Source organism: Apodemus sylvaticus, chromosome 9 (assembly GCF_947179515.1).
Source record: "Apodemus sylvaticus chromosome 9, mApoSyl1.1, whole genome shotgun sequence".
In the NCBI taxonomy this organism is placed as follows: domain Eukaryota; kingdom Metazoa; phylum Chordata; class Mammalia; order Rodentia; family Muridae; genus Apodemus; species Apodemus sylvaticus.
This window is the reverse complement of record NC_067480.1, coordinates 26,506,154-26,526,385: the sequence shown is the minus strand read 5'-3', so window position 1 is coordinate 26,526,385 and position 20,232 is coordinate 26,506,154. Positions and strand designations below refer to the sequence as shown.

The 20,232-nt window shown below is 40.0% G+C and overlaps 1 protein-coding gene and 1 non-coding gene across 5 annotated transcripts in view; one reads left to right on the top strand and one right to left on the bottom strand.

Moving 5' to 3' along the window:
* Positions 1 to 20,232, top strand: part of Gigyf2 (GRB10 interacting GYF protein 2) — a 122,592-nt gene that overhangs the window by 76,084 nt on the left and 26,276 nt on the right. For 3 of the 4 annotated variants that reach the window (XM_052192302.1, XM_052192299.1, XM_052192300.1), the window contains 10 exons: positions 1,485 to 1,664; positions 4,772 to 4,989; positions 5,077 to 5,239; positions 5,318 to 5,506; positions 8,491 to 8,687; positions 9,547 to 9,706; positions 14,785 to 14,951; positions 17,359 to 17,450; positions 18,549 to 18,656; positions 20,038 to 20,138. In XM_052192302.1, the coding sequence (XP_052048262.1) occupies positions 1,485 to 1,664; positions 4,772 to 4,989; positions 5,077 to 5,239; positions 5,318 to 5,506; positions 8,491 to 8,687; positions 9,547 to 9,706; positions 14,785 to 14,951; positions 17,359 to 17,450; positions 18,549 to 18,656; positions 20,038 to 20,138 (1,575 nt within the window). The remainder of the gene's footprint in view (positions 1 to 1,484; positions 1,665 to 4,771; positions 4,990 to 5,076; positions 5,240 to 5,317; positions 5,507 to 8,490; positions 8,688 to 9,546; positions 9,707 to 14,784; positions 14,952 to 17,358; positions 17,451 to 18,548; positions 18,657 to 20,037; positions 20,139 to 20,232) is intronic. The other variant, XM_052192301.1, reaches the window with a different exon arrangement.
* LOC127693102 (U6 spliceosomal RNA) lies at positions 13,092 to 13,199 on the bottom strand. The gene has a single exon (XR_007979582.1). It is a non-coding gene; the product is annotated as a U6 spliceosomal RNA (small nuclear RNA).

Here is a 20,232-nt window from a genome sequence, read left to right as displayed (position 1 = left end):
TCTTTTCTAAGAGTTTTTTAAAATTACATTTCAAGTCTGTCTGTCTTTCTCAGCCCCCCCCCCCCCCCAATGTATGTCTGTGTATGTGTGTTTGTAGTAGGGTGCATGTGCATGGAAGTCAAATGACAATTTGTGGAAATCAGTTCTCTGCTTTTCCACCATTTCGGTTTCCGGAGTCAAGCTCAGGTTGTCAGGTTTGATAAGAAATGCTTTTATCCACTGAGCCATCTAGCCACGCTGGTCCTAAGGCATTTTATTACTTAGTTAGAATGATACCGTCTAACATTCTAAAAACTGGGTGGACAAACAGTATTTTAAATCTTAGTATGTATAAAATGTAATATAGCTAGAAATAAGGATTTCCTCATATTCTTTTTTTCCTTAAAACTTTTACTATGGTATAATTGAAATTACTCGTCACCAAGAGAACATGTAATTGTAAGAGTATCAGTGCTCTTAATTTTTAACTAATAGTGAGATTTGCTAAGATGTTAGGAGTTATATGTTAGCACCTACAGTATAAAATAATTTTTGCATAATTGAGAATTATCTTCTTTTAAAGCACCAGTTTAGTTTACTTTGCCTACGATTTTTCAAACCAGTTATATAGCTCTTAAGACAGTTTTAGACAACATAGCTTTGAATTCTGTCCCAAATTCAATTTGTCATAGTGCTATATTGCTGAGTAAATGCAACCTTTACAATGCACAGCTTTCACTTTTGAATTTCCATTTTTTTAAATAAATGGTTGATTGAAATGTATACATTACACAATTTTGAAGAGTCATACACGCTAGATGGTTAAATAAGTTAAGGTAGTCATATAATAAAAATGTCATTTTAAAAAGGTATGTACTGATAGGGAAAGACTGACAAGATGCACCATTGTCTGAAAATAGCAATAGTTCAAAACAGTATGATGTAACATCTTTAGGGTATATGTGTGTAGTAGTTTATATGTACATGATCAAGTGTACCCATGGGCAGTTTTTGTAAGATTTATAAGAAACTAATGATGGTTCTTCTTAGTTCTGGGGACCAAGTCTCTTAATTCTTATGTAGAAGGAAGACTGAATATTAATTGTATGACTTTTTGGGTAAAGGATTTACTTTTATTATTTTATGTGTATTACATGCATGCATGGTGCCCAGAAGAGGGTTTTGAGCTGCTCTGTGGGTTTGGGAGCAGAACCGGGATTCTAAGAGCAGCAAATGCTCTAACCTGTGAGCCATCTTTCTAGCTCTTCATTGTGTGCCTTTTAAAATTGCTCATACTATTTTTGTTTAAAAAATAATTGCCCAATCTTTGACCATTCAGCCATAAGAAATGTGTAATATTTGTATATACACAGTCAATTAATACTTTTTGAACATTGAAAGGAACAGATAGGGCAGGAGTTTTATTTAAAGTATTACTTGATTTTCAGAGTCTTCACTGGTAGGAACTTATGTTAATTTTCCATATTTTCTTATCTTGTTTATAGGGAGACCAAATTTTGAAGAAAGTGGACCAACGTCTGTGGGGAGAAAGCATGAATTTATACGGTCAGAAAGTGAAAACTGGCGAATCTTTAGAGAGGAACAAAATGGAGAAGATGAAGATGGAGGTTGGCGATTAGCTGGATCAAGAAGAGATGGAGAGAGGTGGCGGCCTCACAGTCCTGGTAAGAGTTGCATTGTATAAAGCACAAAGGAGCCAAAATGAGAGCTTGCTGAAATGTTAGGGATTTAATGGAAAAAGAAAATAGTTTTTAAAAAAGAAATCATGTATGCTGCCACAGCCCAGTCTTATTACTACAAAAACATTTCAACAGAACAGTTCCCCAACACATCTATCCAGTTGATTGAAATCACTTTTCTATTTCCCTGGGGCGAATAGTACGGTTTAATAGGAAGCACCTGCCTGCATCTGCAAACATGAGGGAAGATTTCATTCAGTTTGTCTACCTCTTAATCTTTTAATTTATCTGTAGCATTCTTTAAAACTTAAGAGGGCATTAAAAAAAAATAAACTTATAAATGTATGTGTGTTGTCTTCATGGGTATTTCTCTTGAACAAGAAAGGATTAATCTTCCATTTTTCCTGACTTAAAAATGTGATTTTTTTTTTTTTTTTGAGGGAGGGTTTATTTGGAGAATAAACTTTAAACTCAGGTCAAAAATAATCACGTTTATTCTTATGTCCTTTTGACCTTAGAAAAAGAGAACAAGAATAGTAATGATTAGTAAATTTCTTAAGTTGTTTTAGACTCATAATGTTTCAAACCATTCTTGGGCATTAGCTATGCCAATAATTGAAGACACTGATGCTTTGTGAAGCTCCTTGTCATCTGACTTGCTGCTTCCATCCTCATGATGTTCAGGTGTTTGCAGCTTGATTTGTGGGGTCACACAAACAGAAAATGTGTCTGCCCTATGAAGCATAATAATATTAGCTATATGCCAGAGGAGCTGGCATTGGTAATGGGTGATAGTGAGTACTATTTATCAATGTAAGTATTTTCCTCTTTTTAGAGTCAGATTGTTAGCCAAACCTCTAACCTAGTCAATACACAGTAGCAAGCGTTTACTTTGTTGTCAAGTGGCATGTAGAGAGAGGTATTGTGAATTGAACTTTAGATAAAACCTTATGATTATACCAGTTCTTCAGAGCTGCATCCTAGGCAGGATTTTTGTCATGAGCAGGCATTGTTTATATCATAGGATCTAGGCAGTTCTTTTTAGTCTGTATCCTAGGCAACTGCATGTCATAATACTCCTCAAGGCATTGCAGCATTTTGTGCTGAGCTTGCCTGCAAGGAGAAGGGTTGTAGACTTATGTTCCCAACAAGCATTCAGTGAAGAATGGACAGAATCTGGGCTGAAGAAGAGAAATTCCAGCTAGTCAAAAACAAACAAGGTGAAGGTTTTGGAAGGAGACCGTGCTTCCGGGCCCACGTGTTGGTGTTGACTGTGGGGAAGGGAGCTAGGTCAGCTTTGAGTGCTGGCTTCTGCCTCTGTACTCTCCACAGCTTAGAACTTCACATGCTGTTTTCCTCAGCTTTTCTAAACCTTTCTCCTTCATTTATAGTCTCACATTGCTGTCAGCTTCACAATCCATTCCTGCTCCCCCTGTCCATGTATTTTTAAAAGGTCTTTTAGGGGATAAAGATAAAATAGATCTAGGAAAAAAAAAAACCAAAACATTTGTGCTGGGTGCTTTGTTTGTTTGTTTGTTGTAAATTAGACATTTTGCTTTTAAGTCCAGCATGTTTTGTCTGACTACTTAGGTGTGATAGGTTAACTTCTACCTTTTAGGTTATAGTAAATATTTTATTAGAATTAGAATAAAAATTTTAAATACAATATTTATCCAATGAAACACCCTCACTTTATTCCAAAGGTAAAGCCCTGATGCTTGTCTGCCTTACCTGCTACATTTAGTTTCCTGAGCAAAATTTTACTAACTCTTGGTAAGACAGCTTACGGGATGTAGTGTTATTAAAGCAGGGCTCACTGCTGGATATAGCTAGAGATAGGGCTCAGAGAACAGGGAAGCCTCCACTCTGGGAGATGAACTTAGGAAACTCAGTAAGAGGGAAACAGGAGCTGAGTGCCTAGAAGGATAGATTCCTATCTCTGTGCATACTTAGACTGTTTAGAAATGATAGCAGTGGAATCCAACATTTGATCATGAAGACTTCTTTTGAGTAATGGCTCTAGGCTTACATTTAAATAGTGTGTGTGTAAAATTCTGGGTTCTCAGTAGGTAGTAAATGTTTTACATATCAGAGGGTCTGTCTTTTTTTGAACATCTTATGTTTTTGTATTTGGCATCTTAATGTTTAACAGTATTTTTTAGATTGAGAATTTTAGAAAATTTGACCTTAGGAATAAGAGCATTTTACTTTGGCCTCATTTCTTTCTTGTATTTTTTTTTTTAAGAGTGAGAGTCAAAACTAGAAAACTCATGGAGTTAAAAACTATTTTTCATTTTATGACTCTTTTAGATGTGGATTGGACAGATGTAGTAAGAATGTCCCTTCTTTCAGAAGAGCATTTCTAAAAATGAGCAGGCAGTCCTTTTTTGTTGGAAAGTAGATTCGGTAAATAGTATGCTGGGGTGGATTTAGGAATGCCCCTGAGGATGTTAGGAAGAAGGAAGAGCTGAGGAAGGTGGAGGGGGAGGAAATTTACTCCTGTGGGGAGGCAGCCGAGCATGCAGACTGAACACTCTGCTTTGCCACAGCTACTGTTGTTTTCAGAAGTTAGGAGATTTGCCATCTAAAATCCATCAGTAATGTAATTTCATGAATTTTGTTGTTGATCAGAATTATAAGTGAAAACTTAGCACTAGTAATTAGGCAAAGTAAGTTTGAGATGAGTTAACCCAGGGAGCTGATAGAATTCGTAGAGTGATGTTTTTGTGGGAAGAAAGGAACTGCTTTAATACAGAGAAGGCATAAACTTGTGTGTAGAAAGACAGCCAGGGAGTGCACTTGTCTAGGAGTAGGCCATACAAGTAATTATTCAGTGCTCATTGATTGTCTGAATATTCCAAGTATCCTTTCGGTGTGCTTTGTTCCAAATTGATCCTGTAAAGCTCAACTTTGTAACATGCCATGATACTGTGAAGATAAATACTGTTGTCACTTAGTCACAGTGAGTGCTCTGAACTTTGAGATCTTCAGAAAATTGACCATTACAACTCATAGCCATCTTTGTTTTTTCTATGATTTTCTTTTTCCAATACTGTCATAAACTAAGGTTTCTGTCTTTCTCCTCAACCCAGATGGCCCTCGTTCTACAGGCTGGCGGGAACACATGGAACGGCGCCGGAGGTTTGAGTTTGATTTTCGAGATCGAGATGATGAGCGGGGTTACCGCCGGGTGCGTTCTGGCAGTGGGAGCATCGATGATGACCGGGATAGCTTGCCGGAGTGGTGTTTAGAGGATGCTGAAGAGGAAATGGGCACATTTGACTCATCTGGAGCATTCCTCTCTCTAAAAGTAAGAAGTCTGCTTTAAATACTGTGATAGGCACTAACCTCACACCAAAGCTAAATACAATGATAAACTTTTATTTCCTTGCTACAGAAAGTGCAGAAAGAACCTATTCCTGAAGAGCAGGAAATGGACTTTAGGCCTGTGGAGGAGGGAGAGGAGCGCTCTGACTCTGACAGCAGCCATAACGAAGAGGCCAAAGAACCGGATAAGACAAACCGGAGAGAGGGGGAGAAAGCAGATATAGCAGGGGCTGGTGAGAGCCATTTTTGTCTTCTTGCACACCCTTAAACAAAGCCTTCCTGAATTTATTTATGATTCCTTTATGTTCCAGAAGCTTGTGAGGAAGTACCCCAGACGTTATTGTCATCTGCTAGACCAGGTACCCCTTCAGATCATCAGCCTCAAGAAGCAGCACAGTTTGAGAGAAAAGATGAACCCAAAGCTGAACAAACGGAAAAGGCTGAAGAAGAGAATCGGTCAGAAAATAGTCTCCCAGCCAAGGTCCTCAGCAGAGGGGATGGTATGTGTGTGTAAGAGTGGACACTGCAGTGGGATTTTCTGAGGCCAATTGGTCACTAGTGTGACTGCTTTTACCTAACCACATGAAACTATTTCCAGGAAATGAATCATTGTAATAGGTACCAGTACCAACAAATGAAAGCATCATGGCTTTAGATCAACATTCATGAGAACAGGGTTAAAATCTGCAAGAGCAGGGATAAGAACTTTACTTCCTCAGGTGATGGAGCTGTCTCGACTGCACTTGGCACATTTGTTTAGGATCATTGTTTGGAAGCCCATAGCAGATAGTTGCCTTCCTTCTTGTTGTATCATATATTTAAGCTCACACCAAAATGCCACTGTCCCAAGGGAGCAGAAGGAGCACTTAGGACAGTCTGGAAGCCCTTCTTCATCTTTGCTAAACAGCAAGTCTTTGCAGATCTTCTCTAGTGTTAACTATGCTTGTTCAATGGCTCATACTCCTTAAAAGCACCATTGTTGTTTATTTCTGTAATTATTCTTGAAAATAGTTAAAATTACATTGTAATGCAGTGTTGATGAACTGTTGGACTCAGTTACCGTAAGAATCTGCCCTTGGTAACACAGCCTGCCAGACTTGGTGGGATCTCACAAGTGGATCCTTTGCAGTTTCAGAATGAGCCACATTATCTCCCCCTTGCTGGACTCAGTATCCTGAAAATGTTGTCGGCCTTGATTTGTGCCCTATTTTTTTGTGTTGTGATTCTCTACATAGCTGAAACTTTAATCCTTCCTAGTTAAGCTGTAAATAAGGTTTTATATCTACTCTCCCTGCTCCCGTGTATGTTTACATGCACATGTGTACCTACAAGTAGAATTAGAGGCTAGCTTCCAAGAATCACTTCCCATTCTACCATATAGGTTCCAGAAATTGAGCTTAGACTGTTAGTTTTATTTAGATAGCACCCTCAAAGCACTAAGTCATTTTGCAGTCCCCTCGGGCCCCCTTCAACCACTATAAAACATAGGTACTATGTGTGCTAAGCAGGTTGGTAGAAAATGGTTGGAACTTAGATTTGATAACTTGCATATGGTATCTTATGACACATATGACCTGCTGAACTTCTGAATAGACACAATGAGGCATGCAATGCCCATGTAAAATGAAGTAGTGGCAGCTGAGATTTTAGTCAGAAATTGACAGATTTTAGTTATATCAGGGTGGAAAAGAGGTAGAGGTAGCTGAAGTAGCTCATAAGATTAGGGACTTGGGAACAAGTGGAAGTTGAGTCCATTTGAGAAGGAATGATTAGATTCAGTTTTAAACATTGACTATGAACCCTGAAGAAGAATGAGAGTTGACTAGGAAAAACTTATGAGGGGACTCTAGCTGGATGGGAGTAGTTTAGTGCTTGGGAGATAATAAACCCAGCAAGCTATGTCTTTTGTGGTAGCACAGGCCTGTAACCTGAGCAATTGGGAAGTGGAGGCAGGAGGATTGAGAGTTAGAGGCCAAGATGGGCTAAGGAGTAAAACTGCCTCAAAAACAAAATAAAGAGCACAATAACAAACCATCTAGTTGGTGGGGTGGTGAAAAGAGAGAACCTTGGGCAGTTTCTAGTTTAGGGAGAAACTAGAGAATCAAAAGTAGAGCCAAGAAGAGTAGCGTGCAGGGAGGAGAGCACTCGGGCCTGAGAGCGGAGGACTGCGGCTGCTGTGGAGGACCAGCCGCAGCCTGCAAGAGGATGCATGGCGAGGGGAAGCCATTGCACCTGGCAGTTTGGTGTCACAGTTTAGCTTTGAGAGGTCCTATCCATAGGGTGGGATGGGCAGGTGGTGGTGACACAGGCAGCACCTGTGTATAAACTAGGCAGCACTTGAAGAGGCGCAAACATTTGAAGTGGCTCATTAGGATTCAACAGTTGAGGTTTTAAAGGAGAAACTTGAATTTGATTTAGTTACATGGTTTTCCACACTTAGTTTAGGAGCCTACATACTGAGAGGTTAGAACTAGGAACTGAGGCGAGGGCAGAGTGATTGCTCAGTAGTTTAAGCATTGGTTGCTCTTCCAAAGGACCTGGATTTAATTCCCAGCACCCTCATGGCAGCTCACAACTGTACATAATTTCAGTTCCAGGGGATTTAACACTCTCACACAGACATGAATGCAGTTAAAACACCAATGCACATAAAATTTAAAAAAGAAAAATTAATTTAAAAATATGCTTAAGTCAGGTTGTGGTGGCTCACACCTTAAGCCCAGCACTGGAAGGCAGAGACAGGTGGATCTCTGAGTTTGGGGCCAACCTGGTCTATAGAGTGAGTTCCAAAAAACCAAATCAGTCAACCAACCAACCAAACCAACCAAAAAGGAATCAAGAGAAACTATGTTTACAGTTTCTAGTCTTAAAAATACCCTGCACTGTTGATACTCTTCAACTTAAAACATGTACTATATTAGCATTGAAATAAGTACTTAAAATCAGTGTTTCCCATAAATGTTTTGATGAGATGACATGTTTGAGAAGCTTTCGGTTATTTTAATGTTTTTGAGTATTTAGAGGCATTATAGAGAATGAATTGGTTCTTCCTCTCATCTTCTCTTGCCCTTGTGGTCTTCTCCTCTCTCCCCCCACACCCCCCCACACCCCCGCCCCCAAGTACTCATGACCAGTCTCTACTCCACTACTTACTCTCCCCCCTTTCTGAGTCTCAACTCCCTCAGCTCTCCACCCCATGCCCTAAATAAATGCTACTCTATACTTTAAAGACTTAGACTAACTGACGCTGCTGACTATTGCATAGATGCTCTAGGGACATAGGTAGAAAGAAAGACACTCTGGGGACTTTTAAGCTTTTCTGTCATTCTAGGGAGAAACCCTACATTTCTCCATAGAGAGGAGCTCCAGGATTGATGTCTCTTGGGCTTCCACAGCAGACTGCTCAACTTAATAATGTAGAGTTAACATTGAGAAGTCTCCAGATTTCTAAGAACTTTCATTACTCTACATACTTTCCCTTTAGAAACGGTGCCTGACTCCCAGCAACCCTCCACCCAGCTTCCTACAGACACAGCCTCTCCTCTCCTCATCCTGCCACCTCCTGTTCCTACTCCTAGTCCTGCCTCACGGCCAGTTGAGACAGCAGTTGTTGAAGCCCCTGGTATGAGCAGTGTTCCCACAGAGCCGGATGATGAAGAGGGCCTCAAACACTTGGAGCAGGTAGGCCCACCACACTCCCACAGCCCCATCAAGCCTTTCGTGAGTGACCCGGTGGTGCACAAGTTTCATGCACTAGATTTTAAGGACTGGAAAAATTGTTTGGTTATTACTGTTTGTGTGAGTAATTGTCTTTCAGATCACTTCATGCTTTTAAGTTTCTGCTATGCAGTAGTCATTATGTCAGGTTATGTTTTGCTTTTTTTGAGATTGCCCTCAGCTGTTTTCCTTTCTTTTCTTTTTGGATGTTAATGGAATGCTAAAAATGGTGAACACAAGCAGCTGTGGATGATCCCTGTGTCTTCTGTGCTTTTTACTTCAAGTACAGCAGGAAGATGGTTAAAAGCTTCAGGATGTTAACATTCTTATCATGTCTGTGTTTCCCTAAAATTGTGTATAATATAATATGTAAATATCATGTAAATGATGAGTTGGCTTTCTACAGAAGTTGTCCTCTCCTTGGGGTGGCATCGTTAGAGACAGGAAACAGAAGGAAAGGTTAGTTATGTATTAGTGGGATTTGTGGAATAATTTATTTGAAATTGTATTAGTTGAGTCTTCCATTCTATTAACATCTCTACTCAAACATGCAGGTTTGTGAAAACAATCTAGAATGGTCCAATATCATATTTTAAAACCTTATTTCAAGACTGGGCTTTGATCTGTACCAGTTTCTATTTCAATCTAGTTGGTTTTCTTTGGGTCTTTGATTCATAATTTTTTCTCCCATAAAATGGGATCAGGTTGATAACAGTTTTGTTCCTTTCATAAATCAAGTAGTCAAAAAACTGATCCTTATTAGCCTTATGATATTAATTCAGGAGTATTTGTTTACTAGTATCCTTTTGTCTTCTCTTACTAGCAAGCTGAGAAGATGGTGGCTTATCTCCAAGACAGTGCACTAGATGACGAAAGATTGACATCAAAACTGCAAGAGCACCGAGCTAAAGGAGTGTCAATCCCACTGGTGCACGAAGCAATGCAGAAGTGGTATTACAAAGACCCTCAGGGGGAGGTCCAAGGTCAGTGGCCTCTCTGTGCCTTAAATACTCAAGTGTTGGTGCTCCTTCCATAGCCTCTTGCTTCTTTAATGTTAGTCTGCATAATGGAAAACAAAGTCAACAGACTTGCTCTATAAATACAAAGAAGACAACCTAGGAAAGAAGCACAGGTAGAGTGATGGCTAGAATGGCAGCAGGGTTTGCAGAGAGCTCAGTGCACACTGAGCTCCACAACCCAGCCAGGTGAGAGCTGGCACATCACTCACCATCTCTGCTTCACATCTAGACCAACAGAAGGAAGGTGCTGGCAGCAGGGGTTGGAGAGCCAGAAATGATTTGCTGAAGTGGACTTGCTATAAACAACGAAGAATTACTGAAATGACTAAGAAAAGACTGTAGTTTACCAATGCATCCCTTAAAAGGTTTGAATAAAGTAGACGAGAGGAGAGAACGTTGTAAAGATTCATTTCTGCTTTAAAAGTAGATGAGAGGAGAGAACGTTGTAAAGATTCATTTCTGCTTTAAAAAATGTTTACCTCCTGAATTGGTTGTTAGTATGTTCGTGTCAGTTTTAGCACAGCACTTAGTGAATGTATCTTGTGAGGGCATCAGCATGTTAGTGTCTCCCACTTCAGTTCCCTTACCCTGCCTCGCTCTACTTTGTAGGAGTTACCTACTGCACCACTGCCTGGTCTTGTTAGATGTTCATTATTGACATCCAAATACAATGTTAATCAGAATCTTTGCATTTTAGCAGCACTGTTGTCCTCTTATAGCAACATGCATTTCCTTTCATACTTCTTTGTTAATCTGTGGTAAACACCAATCTATTAACAGTTTTATATTTTACCATTTTAGGAATGTTGTATAAGCTTACAATGTTTGGTGGAGGTTGCTCTGTATAATCCTTGAGATTCATCCAGGTGGCTTCACATGTCCGTACTTTTGTTTCCTGCACTGCTGAGTCATTTTCAACAATGTCGGTGTATTATATATTATAGCATGTTTAATCATTCATTTGGTGAAGGACATTTGAGTGCTTCAAGTTTCTTGGCTGCTACAAATAAAACTGCTGTAAACATTTATGGGCTATGTGAAAGTATGTTATTCTTTCAGTATAAAGCCCAGGAGTGCAAGTAGTAGGTCAAGTGGCAGTTGAATCTTTAGTTATTAAAACTGCTTTCCATAGTGTCTGAACTGTTCTATATGTCCTCTGATGATGTGCATGCGTATCTTTACCAGAGTTTGATGATGATAGGTTTTGTGTTTCATTGTTCTTGTTTTTGTTTTTAAATCATTCTAGCAAGTGTGTAATGATACTTTACTTTGGCTCAGGATCTCCTTTCATTTTGAACTTTGAGTAGTCTCCTGTTTCTCAGCCTCTTGAATGCTAGCACTATCTTTTAGTCTCCTGATTTGTCATCTCTGAGGCTTACTTGCTTCTGTCTGCTAACCTAGGCATAGTCCTGGAAGCTGTAGCCTCTGTACAATCTAATCTAGGCCTAGAGTGTTTTCAGCCTCTGATACTTACTATTGAATAAGCTCACCCCTCTCTAGCTCTTTCTGATCTCTAGCAGACTGACTAAATTCAGCTGATCTGGCTCAAACTCTCCACTCTAACCGATTCTATCTATCCCACTTGGCCTCAGATGTTGGCATTTTGTTCTAATCTTCTGGCTCCTTTTCATTCTCTGGCTTGTTCTATCTTTATATCTATGTCTAACTTGTTCTCTCTGTAAAACTCTCCCATCTAAAAGTGCCCCCTTTCTCCTTTTTTTTTTTTTCTTTCTGCACTACTCCTGAGTAGCCTCTTCTTCCTCTCTCTTTTTATGAGAGTTTGGTATATCCTATTTTGTCAAATCAGTTTGTGTGCCACTCAGACACCACTTTCAAACATGGGTATTTATTTCTACAAACTAACTTTATGTTAGTTATGTCATTGTTTGGGATTAAAGGTGTGTGTACTAAGGGTGTGTCTACATTCCAGCCACAGGGATTAATGGTTTAATCTAAGGACTAAGCCACACCACAACTAGAAACATTTTTTTTTTTCAGTAAATAAACAATCTCAGAGTTCACAGTGTGACCAAATATCCTGTAACAGACATGCTCTGCCATACCTTCTATATCATGAAACTATTCATCACAGTTTCTTTTTCTCTTTCTTTTTCTCTTTCTCTTTCTTTTTCTTTTTCTTTTTTTCTTTTTCTTTTTCTTTTTTTCTTTTTCTTTTTTTTTTCCCCAAGACACAGGGTTTCACTGTGTAGCCCTGGTTGTCCTGGAACTCACTCTGTAGACCAGGCTGGCCTTGAACTCCGAAATCCGCCTGCCTCCGCCTCCGAAGTGCTGGTCATCACAGTTTCTATAGGTGCTGTGCTGTTTTATGCTCTAGCCAAAGGTACACGGGATTCTAATTTGTCTCCATCCTTCCTCACTTTTGTTATTTATTTTGTAGTTACTGGGATATCCCACTGTACGTGGGGTTTTTTGGGTGGAGGAAGTTTAACCCATGGTGACCTCCAATTCTTAATTCTCCTGACTTAGCCATAAGGATGCTGGGATTATGGATGTCTTCTCCCAAACTTGGATCGTTATGGTGTCTCGTTCTGATCGCTGTGTTGAGCATCTTTGTCTGTGTGTGTGTCTAATGGAGTTTCCCTTTCTCAGCCACCATCTCCCTGTTTGAAATAATGTTTTGTATTACTTACACTGATTTCACACTTCCGGGCTGAAAGCCTCTGCCCCAGCACTCCGAAGTAGCTAGAAATAATGAAGTCAACAGACAGAATTTTTCAACTAGGCATGTTTTGTATATCTGGTGGTAGATTCTGTTTTTGTTTCTAAAGATTATTATTTATTATCACTATTTATGTATTTGCATGTTGTGTAAAGCCAGAGAACAATTCTTTGGAGTTGGTTCTGTATTTCTACCTTTCCTTGAGTTCCAAAGGTTGAACTCAGGTCACTAGGTTTAAGTGCTCATACTTACTGAGACATCCTGCTTGCCCCAGATCTTTGTCTTCTTATATATGTTTCCAGTTTTTTCTTTTCATTTTAAATTTTATGTGTGTCTGTGTGGGGGGTAATATGCCCATGTGTATCAGGTGTTTGTAAGCTGCCATATGATGATGGAACCCCAAACTGCATCTTTTGCCAGAGCAATAAGTGTTTTAACCATCTGTGTGTGTGCGGTGGTGGTAGTAGTGGTAGTAGTGGTAGTGGTGGTGGTGGTGGGTGCACGCATGGTGTAGAAGTCAGAGGACAAGTTGTAAGTGTTGATTCTTTCCACTGCGTGGTTTCTAGAGATTTGCCTCAAGTTGTCAGGCTTAGTGGTAAACATTTTTACTGACTTCTTGTCTTTGACCTTTTTTACTTCTTAGTGTTTTTAGTTCAACTCTTTGGCATATATGATATATAATGCTTCACAAATGTGGATGTCATCCTTGCATAGGGACCATGCTATTCGTCTTTATATTGTTCCAGTTTTTTTAGTATATGTGCTGCCAAAGTAAACTTCCCCATCTTTAGTATAAAATGGGTGTTGTTAGATATTTCTGCACCAACTGAAATAATCATATGCTATATGTTATGTACCATATAAAATATTGATAATCATTCCCACTGAGTATTGAGGTTGCAGGTATGCACCATTATAGTCAGCTTACTGATGAATTTTCATAAGTTGAACGAAGTATCCTCTTATTCCAAGTGTAATTTAACTTAGTCATTGTTTATTTAGTGTATGTAGAGTGTACAAGTACACACAGAGACTCACACATTTTTTTTTTTTTTAGCCATGAATTATTTGGAAGTGGTTTAAGCTTTTAAAGTAGGGATTTTCCTAATTTTGTGTGTGTGTGTGTTTTATGTGTGTTTGTTATGTGTGTGTATATATTATGTGTGTATGCACACATGTGCACACATATGTATTTTGTGTATGTGTGAGTGTATATATATATATATACACTCACACATACATACATATGTACACACACACACACACATATGTGCTGATAATGTGTATATCGGCACATATATACATATGTGCCGATACACACATATTCTGTGGTGTTTGATTTTAATTAAAAATTTGGAGGGGATCGGTTGTGGATGTGCATGCCTTTAATCCCAGCACTCTGGAGGCAGAGAACAGAAGCAGGTAGATCACAGTGAGTTTGAGACCAGCCTGCTCTGTAAAACAAGCCCAGTGCAGCCAGGGCTATTACACAGAGAAACCCTGTTCAGAAAAACCAAAGGAAAAGAACAAAAGAAGCAAAAATGGGATTACTGGATAAATGACTCAACAGTTAAAAGTGCTGCTCTTCCAGAGAACCCAGGCTGGCTCCCAGCATTTACACAGTGAGTTAGAACCATCTATAACTCAGGTTCTGGGGATCCCACACCCACTCTGGCTTCTAGATACCAGGCACACAGGCGGTGCGAACACATTTGTTTAGGCAAAAAGCCTATTCACATCTTTAAAAAAAAAAAACATTTTTTAATGCCTAGAAAAATATTGAATTTGTCTATGTTTTTATGTTCAAAATACTCAACTAAAGAATGCTATTTTTTTCTCAAGGCCAAATTTAGTCTAGTTGGGAATGTGCATTGTGGTTTGCCTTAGTTCAGTTGATTATTGCTTTTCAAAAATCACTAGTCTCCAGCACAACATAACAAAAATTGGACTTTGTATGTAGCCCTGAGCATTTAGTGATCAGAGCCAGCACATGCTCAACAGCTCTTCGGTGCTCTTTATTTATTCTTCTGATGTGAGTTGTTGCAGAGGGTGAGACAGTTATTCTGCGTACAGTCATTAAAGCTTTGGTGACAGTTGGAGACATGTCAGGCTGGAGCTTGCTCAGGGATGAGACTCGGCAGCAAGGTACTTGCTGAGAATGAGCAATGTCCTGACTTAGATTCCCAGCTCTGTGAGACAGAACATTGTGCATCTCAAAATTTAATTCCTTTTGTATCTAATTCTTAAGAAACCTATTTGTCACTCTTTGAAGTAAGCTGGTATTCTATAAAAATTTGAATGAACATGAGACTCAGGGAATATATTTACTTTTGAGCCTGACAACATTCTCACTCCCCTTTAGGTCCTTTTAACAATCAGGAGATGGCCGAATGGTTTCAGGCGGGCTATTTTACTATGTCATTGCTGGTGAAGAGAGCATGTGATGAGAGCTTCCAGCCCCTTGGTGATATCATGAAAATGTGGGGAAGGGTTCCTTTCTCTCCAGGCCCAGCTCCCCCTCCTCATATGGTGAGTATCTTCCCACTGGCCTGGGATTCACAGTAGATACAGGAGTACTTGTTTCTCTCTGAATGACAGCCAGGGTTGCAGTGAAGGAAGAAAGAATGGTAATTTCTCTTTCTTGTTTCTTCTTAGATACAGAATTTTGCAGTTTAACAGCTGGCCTAGAACTTGCTTTGCAGACCAGGTTGACCTCAAACTTGTGGTGGTTTCTTGCTCCTACTGAGTTGCTGGGATTATAGGCATGAACTACCATAACCAGCCTGGTAGTTTCATAAAGGAAATTGAGATGATAGTGGGCATTTTGAATGGGAGAATTGTATCCTGAACAGTAATGACCTTTTCAAAACTTACTGTGTGTTCATCTGTACATACTATATAAAATCTGTCAGTTTTCTAGCCAGTCCAGTAAAGAATGAGACCAATATCTTATCCTGACCTAACCTTAGGTCCTTCATGGTCTGACTTTCCCTTTCAAAGTTCATGTCAAAACTTTTATCTTTTGTGTTTTAATATGGTTGGCCTCTGAAAATTCCTTATTACTTTTACTTAGAACTTACACTTTTCCTCTCACCTCTATTTCCTTCTTATTTTCAATAAAATTTATTGAGTTTTAGGCTTATACAAATATAAGTGCCACTACTGTGTTAGGATATTTTGAAGGCATAATCCTTTAGCTGGGAAATATTTTCTCTTGAGGCCGGCCTTTCTCAGTTGAGTTGCTAGTAGAGGTTGCTAGCTGTGTGACTGTCTAGCTATGTCTTTATTAAATAGAACGAGTAGTGGTTGTCCATTGATAAAAATGACCATAGTTAATTTACTATGAATACTGGATTTCTGCAGTAACCTACCATTACACAGCTATATTGAGGCTACCAGTCATATTTTCAGGGGAATTTTTTTGATAGGTGACTGTGAATGTGATACATCCTCTGTCATTAAAGGATAACACTCACTGGCTTGCTGGCCATAATAAGTTCTCTTCCATGATTCATACAACATCACTATGATGATGATGATGATGATGATGATGATGATGATTTTGGTGGGGTTTTTGTTGTTGTTGTGTTGTTGTTTGTTTGTTTGTTTCCCCCGAGACAGAGTTTCTCTGTATAGCTCTGGCTGTCCTGGAACTCACTCTGTAGACCAGACTGACCTTGAACTCAGAAATCCGCCTGCCTCTGCCTCCCAGAGTGCTGGGATTAAAGGCGTTTACCACCGCCTTGCTGATTCATACATTATTTTTGAGAATTGTTTCTTTTCAATCACAAGAACAGTTGTAGTGTATCATTACTCAAATTTACCTGACAAGTTTGAGCTTTATTTCCTGTCTTAAGGTTGAGCTGTGACTTTGCTGTGTCAGGAGCTAAAATCTGCTCCCATGGTTCTTGGCATGCTCTCGCCCCTGTCTTCTCCAGTCAGAGCCTGCACCCCTTCAGTTGAGTCTGTACCTAAGCCTCAGTCTGTACACTTCAAGGGGACGCCTTTGGGAAGCTCAGCTTCCTTGTTATCTGCTACCTCCTTCCTCAAAGCACTGAAAAGAGAGTTGACTTTCACCAGCAAAACTCTTAAAACCCAGGTTTTCATGTGAAGTGTTGACTAGACCTTACTCCTGATGTCTCTGAATTTAGGATTCTTCTTGCTCTAACCCATTGTATGTCAGACGCTTTATTCCAAGCTATAATCAGTAAGTAAGAAAGATACAAGTTCATACATGGGTTACCTGGGGGTTAGTCTTATCTTAGGTTTTTATTTTTATTGTTATATACCTTATATTTTCTTTGTCTCTTATTATTACTTTATAAAACTAAAATTTCGGCCATCGTCCTTGAATTATTTTGAAATACAAAGAAAATACCATTAGCCTGCTAAAAACCATTAGCACTCCGCCTTCTAGTGCATTACTGGCATTAGAAATACCTTATTAGAAATAAGGGAGGCATTCTTATCCCATCAGCTGTTAGGTTACTTTACTCTTTTTCGTGCTGTCTTGTTCCTGTGAATTCTATGTGATCTTTAAAACAAGCCACCAAGATTTAGAGTGCTGGGTAATTTCTCATTTGTAGTAACAGCTCAGTAGGTGACAGTTCAGCTCTCAGTTTGAGGTAGTGGAGGACAGTGCTGTTACAGTTCTGTTTTTGTAACCCCTTGTGACTTAGGCTGGTAACACCACCTTACTCCACTAGGTGGCATTGTTTAGTTTTTAAAGATGGGGCTTTTAGTTAAGGGTTTAAAGGGCACAAGTTTGGAGTAGGAAGCAAAGGTCATGGGTGTGTTGTGCTGTATACTCATATGCATACTTACGTGTGTGTGTGTGTGTGTGTGTGTGTGTGTGTGTGTGTGTGTATACTTCCTGCCACTTATGCTCACTGCTGTTTATTTCATGGTGCTTCTTCCTGTACCTCTTTTCTCTCAGGGAGAATTGGACCAGGAACGCCTGACCAGACAGCAGGAGATCACTGCCTTATACCAGATGCAGCACCTCCAGTACCAGCAGTTCTTAATCCAGTAAGAGCAGTGATGCAGTCGGATGCACTGCAGCACCAAGGGAGCCTGACATAGAATCCACTCCAAGTCTCACCCGTTAGAGTGAGAACTCAAGGCTTCTGTGATACTTGAGTAGCCTACTAGTGACGTGTGTACCACTGTCATCTCATTGTAGCTCGCCTTTTCACGCTAGATTGCAGAGAATGACATCAGGTTTGGTTTTCAGGATCTTTAGTTGCTGAAGAAAGAGCCAAACAATCATTTTAAGGACTAAGGACTTTTTGAGAGGCACAGAGAAAAAAAGAGGAGAAGTAGGCAGAGTTAGAAGAGTTTGTTGTTAGAAATGGTCCAGAATAATGACCAGCTCACTAAGTCGTGATCTTACTTTAATTTTTTGTGTTGAGATAGGATCGATTTAGCTGTATAGGTCTGACTGCCTTAAAACTCATGTTCTGCGGCCTTAGTCTCCTGAGCACTAGCCTCATGGGAAAGGCGTAACATTTGTGCAGGCAGATGGGTTAGCGCTGTCTCGTGTTCGTAGCCTGCTGCCTGTTTTAAGCAAAACATTGGATCACATGACTTACCTGTTTATAGATTGTCTGTGACTACTGTTAAATTACAGGAGAAGAACTGAGCAGTTGCACCTGTAAACCTGAAGATATTTACTGTTTGCAGCTTTCAGAGCCAGCAGAAAATATTACCCCAAAATTTACAAGCTGAAACAGAAAATCTGAGAAAATTTTGTAGAAGTGATTTTAGTTTTGCAGAGTTCTTCATTTGGAAATAAGTGTTCAAATTTGCTTATTGACATTTACAATCTAGGAAATCTTGTGAGTGTTTGACAGTTTTTTGACATTCTGCACTATGCAGTATGCATATATCACACATGTCATTTGTTTCATATGTATATGTACACATGTATATATCTGTCCTTCAAGAACATCATCTATGATGTGGATCAAAAATTTTTGTGACTTTATAGAATTATAAAATATATTTGATTGTTATTACTGAGTTTGGTGGCTGGGGGAGGGGATGAGTTGGGTTTTGTTTTCTATTCTTTCAATCGTGAACTGTATGTGAGTAGATAGTTTATACTTTTTTTTTTAACTTTTGAAGACAACAGTATGCACAGGTGTTGGCTCAGCAGCAGAAAGCAGCTTTGTCGTCTCAGCAGCAGCAGCAACTGGCTCTTCTTCTGCAGCAGTTCCAGGCTCTGAAGATGAGGTCGGTGGTCCTTCCATTATGTCACATTTCTGTGTGTGTGTGTGTGTAGGTAATTTTACTTTTACCCACGATGTCTGATTAAAAAAAAATTGATAAGGCACACAGGGTCATGGTTCACTGAGATTCCTAAACCATTAAGGCAGGTCTGTTGGCAAAGCAATTATGGAGACATTCTTTAATTCCTGGTACTTCAGATTTTCATTCAGGGCGTTTGTCTCAGCTCCTGAAGTTGTATCGGTAGTTAATCTTCCAAAGCTGTACTGTGTCTTAATCAAAGTGCTTCACCGGGGTGTGGTGGCGCATGCCTGTAATCCCAGCACCTGGGAGGCAGAGGCAGGTGGATTTCTGAGTTCAAGGCCAACCTGGTCTACATAGTGAGTTTCAGGATAGCCAGGACTAAACAGAGAAACCCTATTTTGAAAAACCAAAAAAAAAAAAAAAAAAAAAAATCAAAGTGCTTCACATTTCTCATGTGGGTCTTAGCCTCTTACAAGGCAAGCAGGTTAATGATGGAGTCTGTCCCTACCCTCTCCTACCCTCCCCTCCCCTCCCTCCTTCCCTCCTTCCTTTCTTCCTTCCCTCCCTCTCTCTCTCCCTTCCTCCCTTCTTCCTCCCTCCCTCCCTCCCTCTCTCTCTCCCTTCCTCCCTTCTCCCTCCCTCCCTCCCTCCCTCCCTCCCTCCCTCCCTCCCTCCCTCCCTCCCTCATTCCTCTCCCTCATTCCTCTCCCCCTTCCTCCTTCCTTCCCTCCCTCCCTTCATTAGTTTGTTCGAGGCAGGGTCTCTCTCTATATAGCCCTGGCTGTTCTGGAACTCTTTCTATAGATCAGCTTAGACTCAAACTCAGGAGATTTATCTGCCTCTGCTTCCCAAGTGCTGGCCTTAATGATGGGTGCCCCCATGCCTGACTTGGTCTCTATTGTAAAGAAAAGCAAACTGAACCCTTGAGGTACTGAAGGCTTGATTAACCTGATATATGAAAGACCTCAGATACAGAAGTGAAATGCAGTTCTCAGGTGTCATTGTTGTTTTAAGACGGGTCTCACTATGTACATCAGACTAACCCTGAACTCAGAGATCTTCCTGTCTTTCAAGAGTTGGGCTTGCACCACCACACCCAGCTTTCATCAGTTTCAAAACAAAGCCTTATACTAGTGAAGTAGAAGCAGGTAGATCTGTATGAATTTGAGGCCAGCCTGGTCTATATCATGAGTTCCAGGTTACCAGGGCTATATAGTGGGGCCCTGTCTCAAAAAACAGCACAAGGCAAGAGCAGCAAAGTGTTGGCGTCCAAGTCAGATAACCCGGGAGCCTGCTCAGAGCCCCTCTGTATCTTACTTTCCGAGTGACAGGAACACATTGACTTTTTATTTCCCTTTTGCAGAATGTCTGATCAGAACATCATTCCCTCAGTAACTAGGTCTGTGTCAGTGCCAGATACTGGCTCTATCTGGGAGCTTCAGCCATCAGCCTCACAGCCTGCAGGTAAAAACTAAACTTTCCTTATGTTACAAATGAATGGATTTAGAATGTAATAATCATTTTATATATTTCAGTTTTTTAAAAATGTCCTAGACAT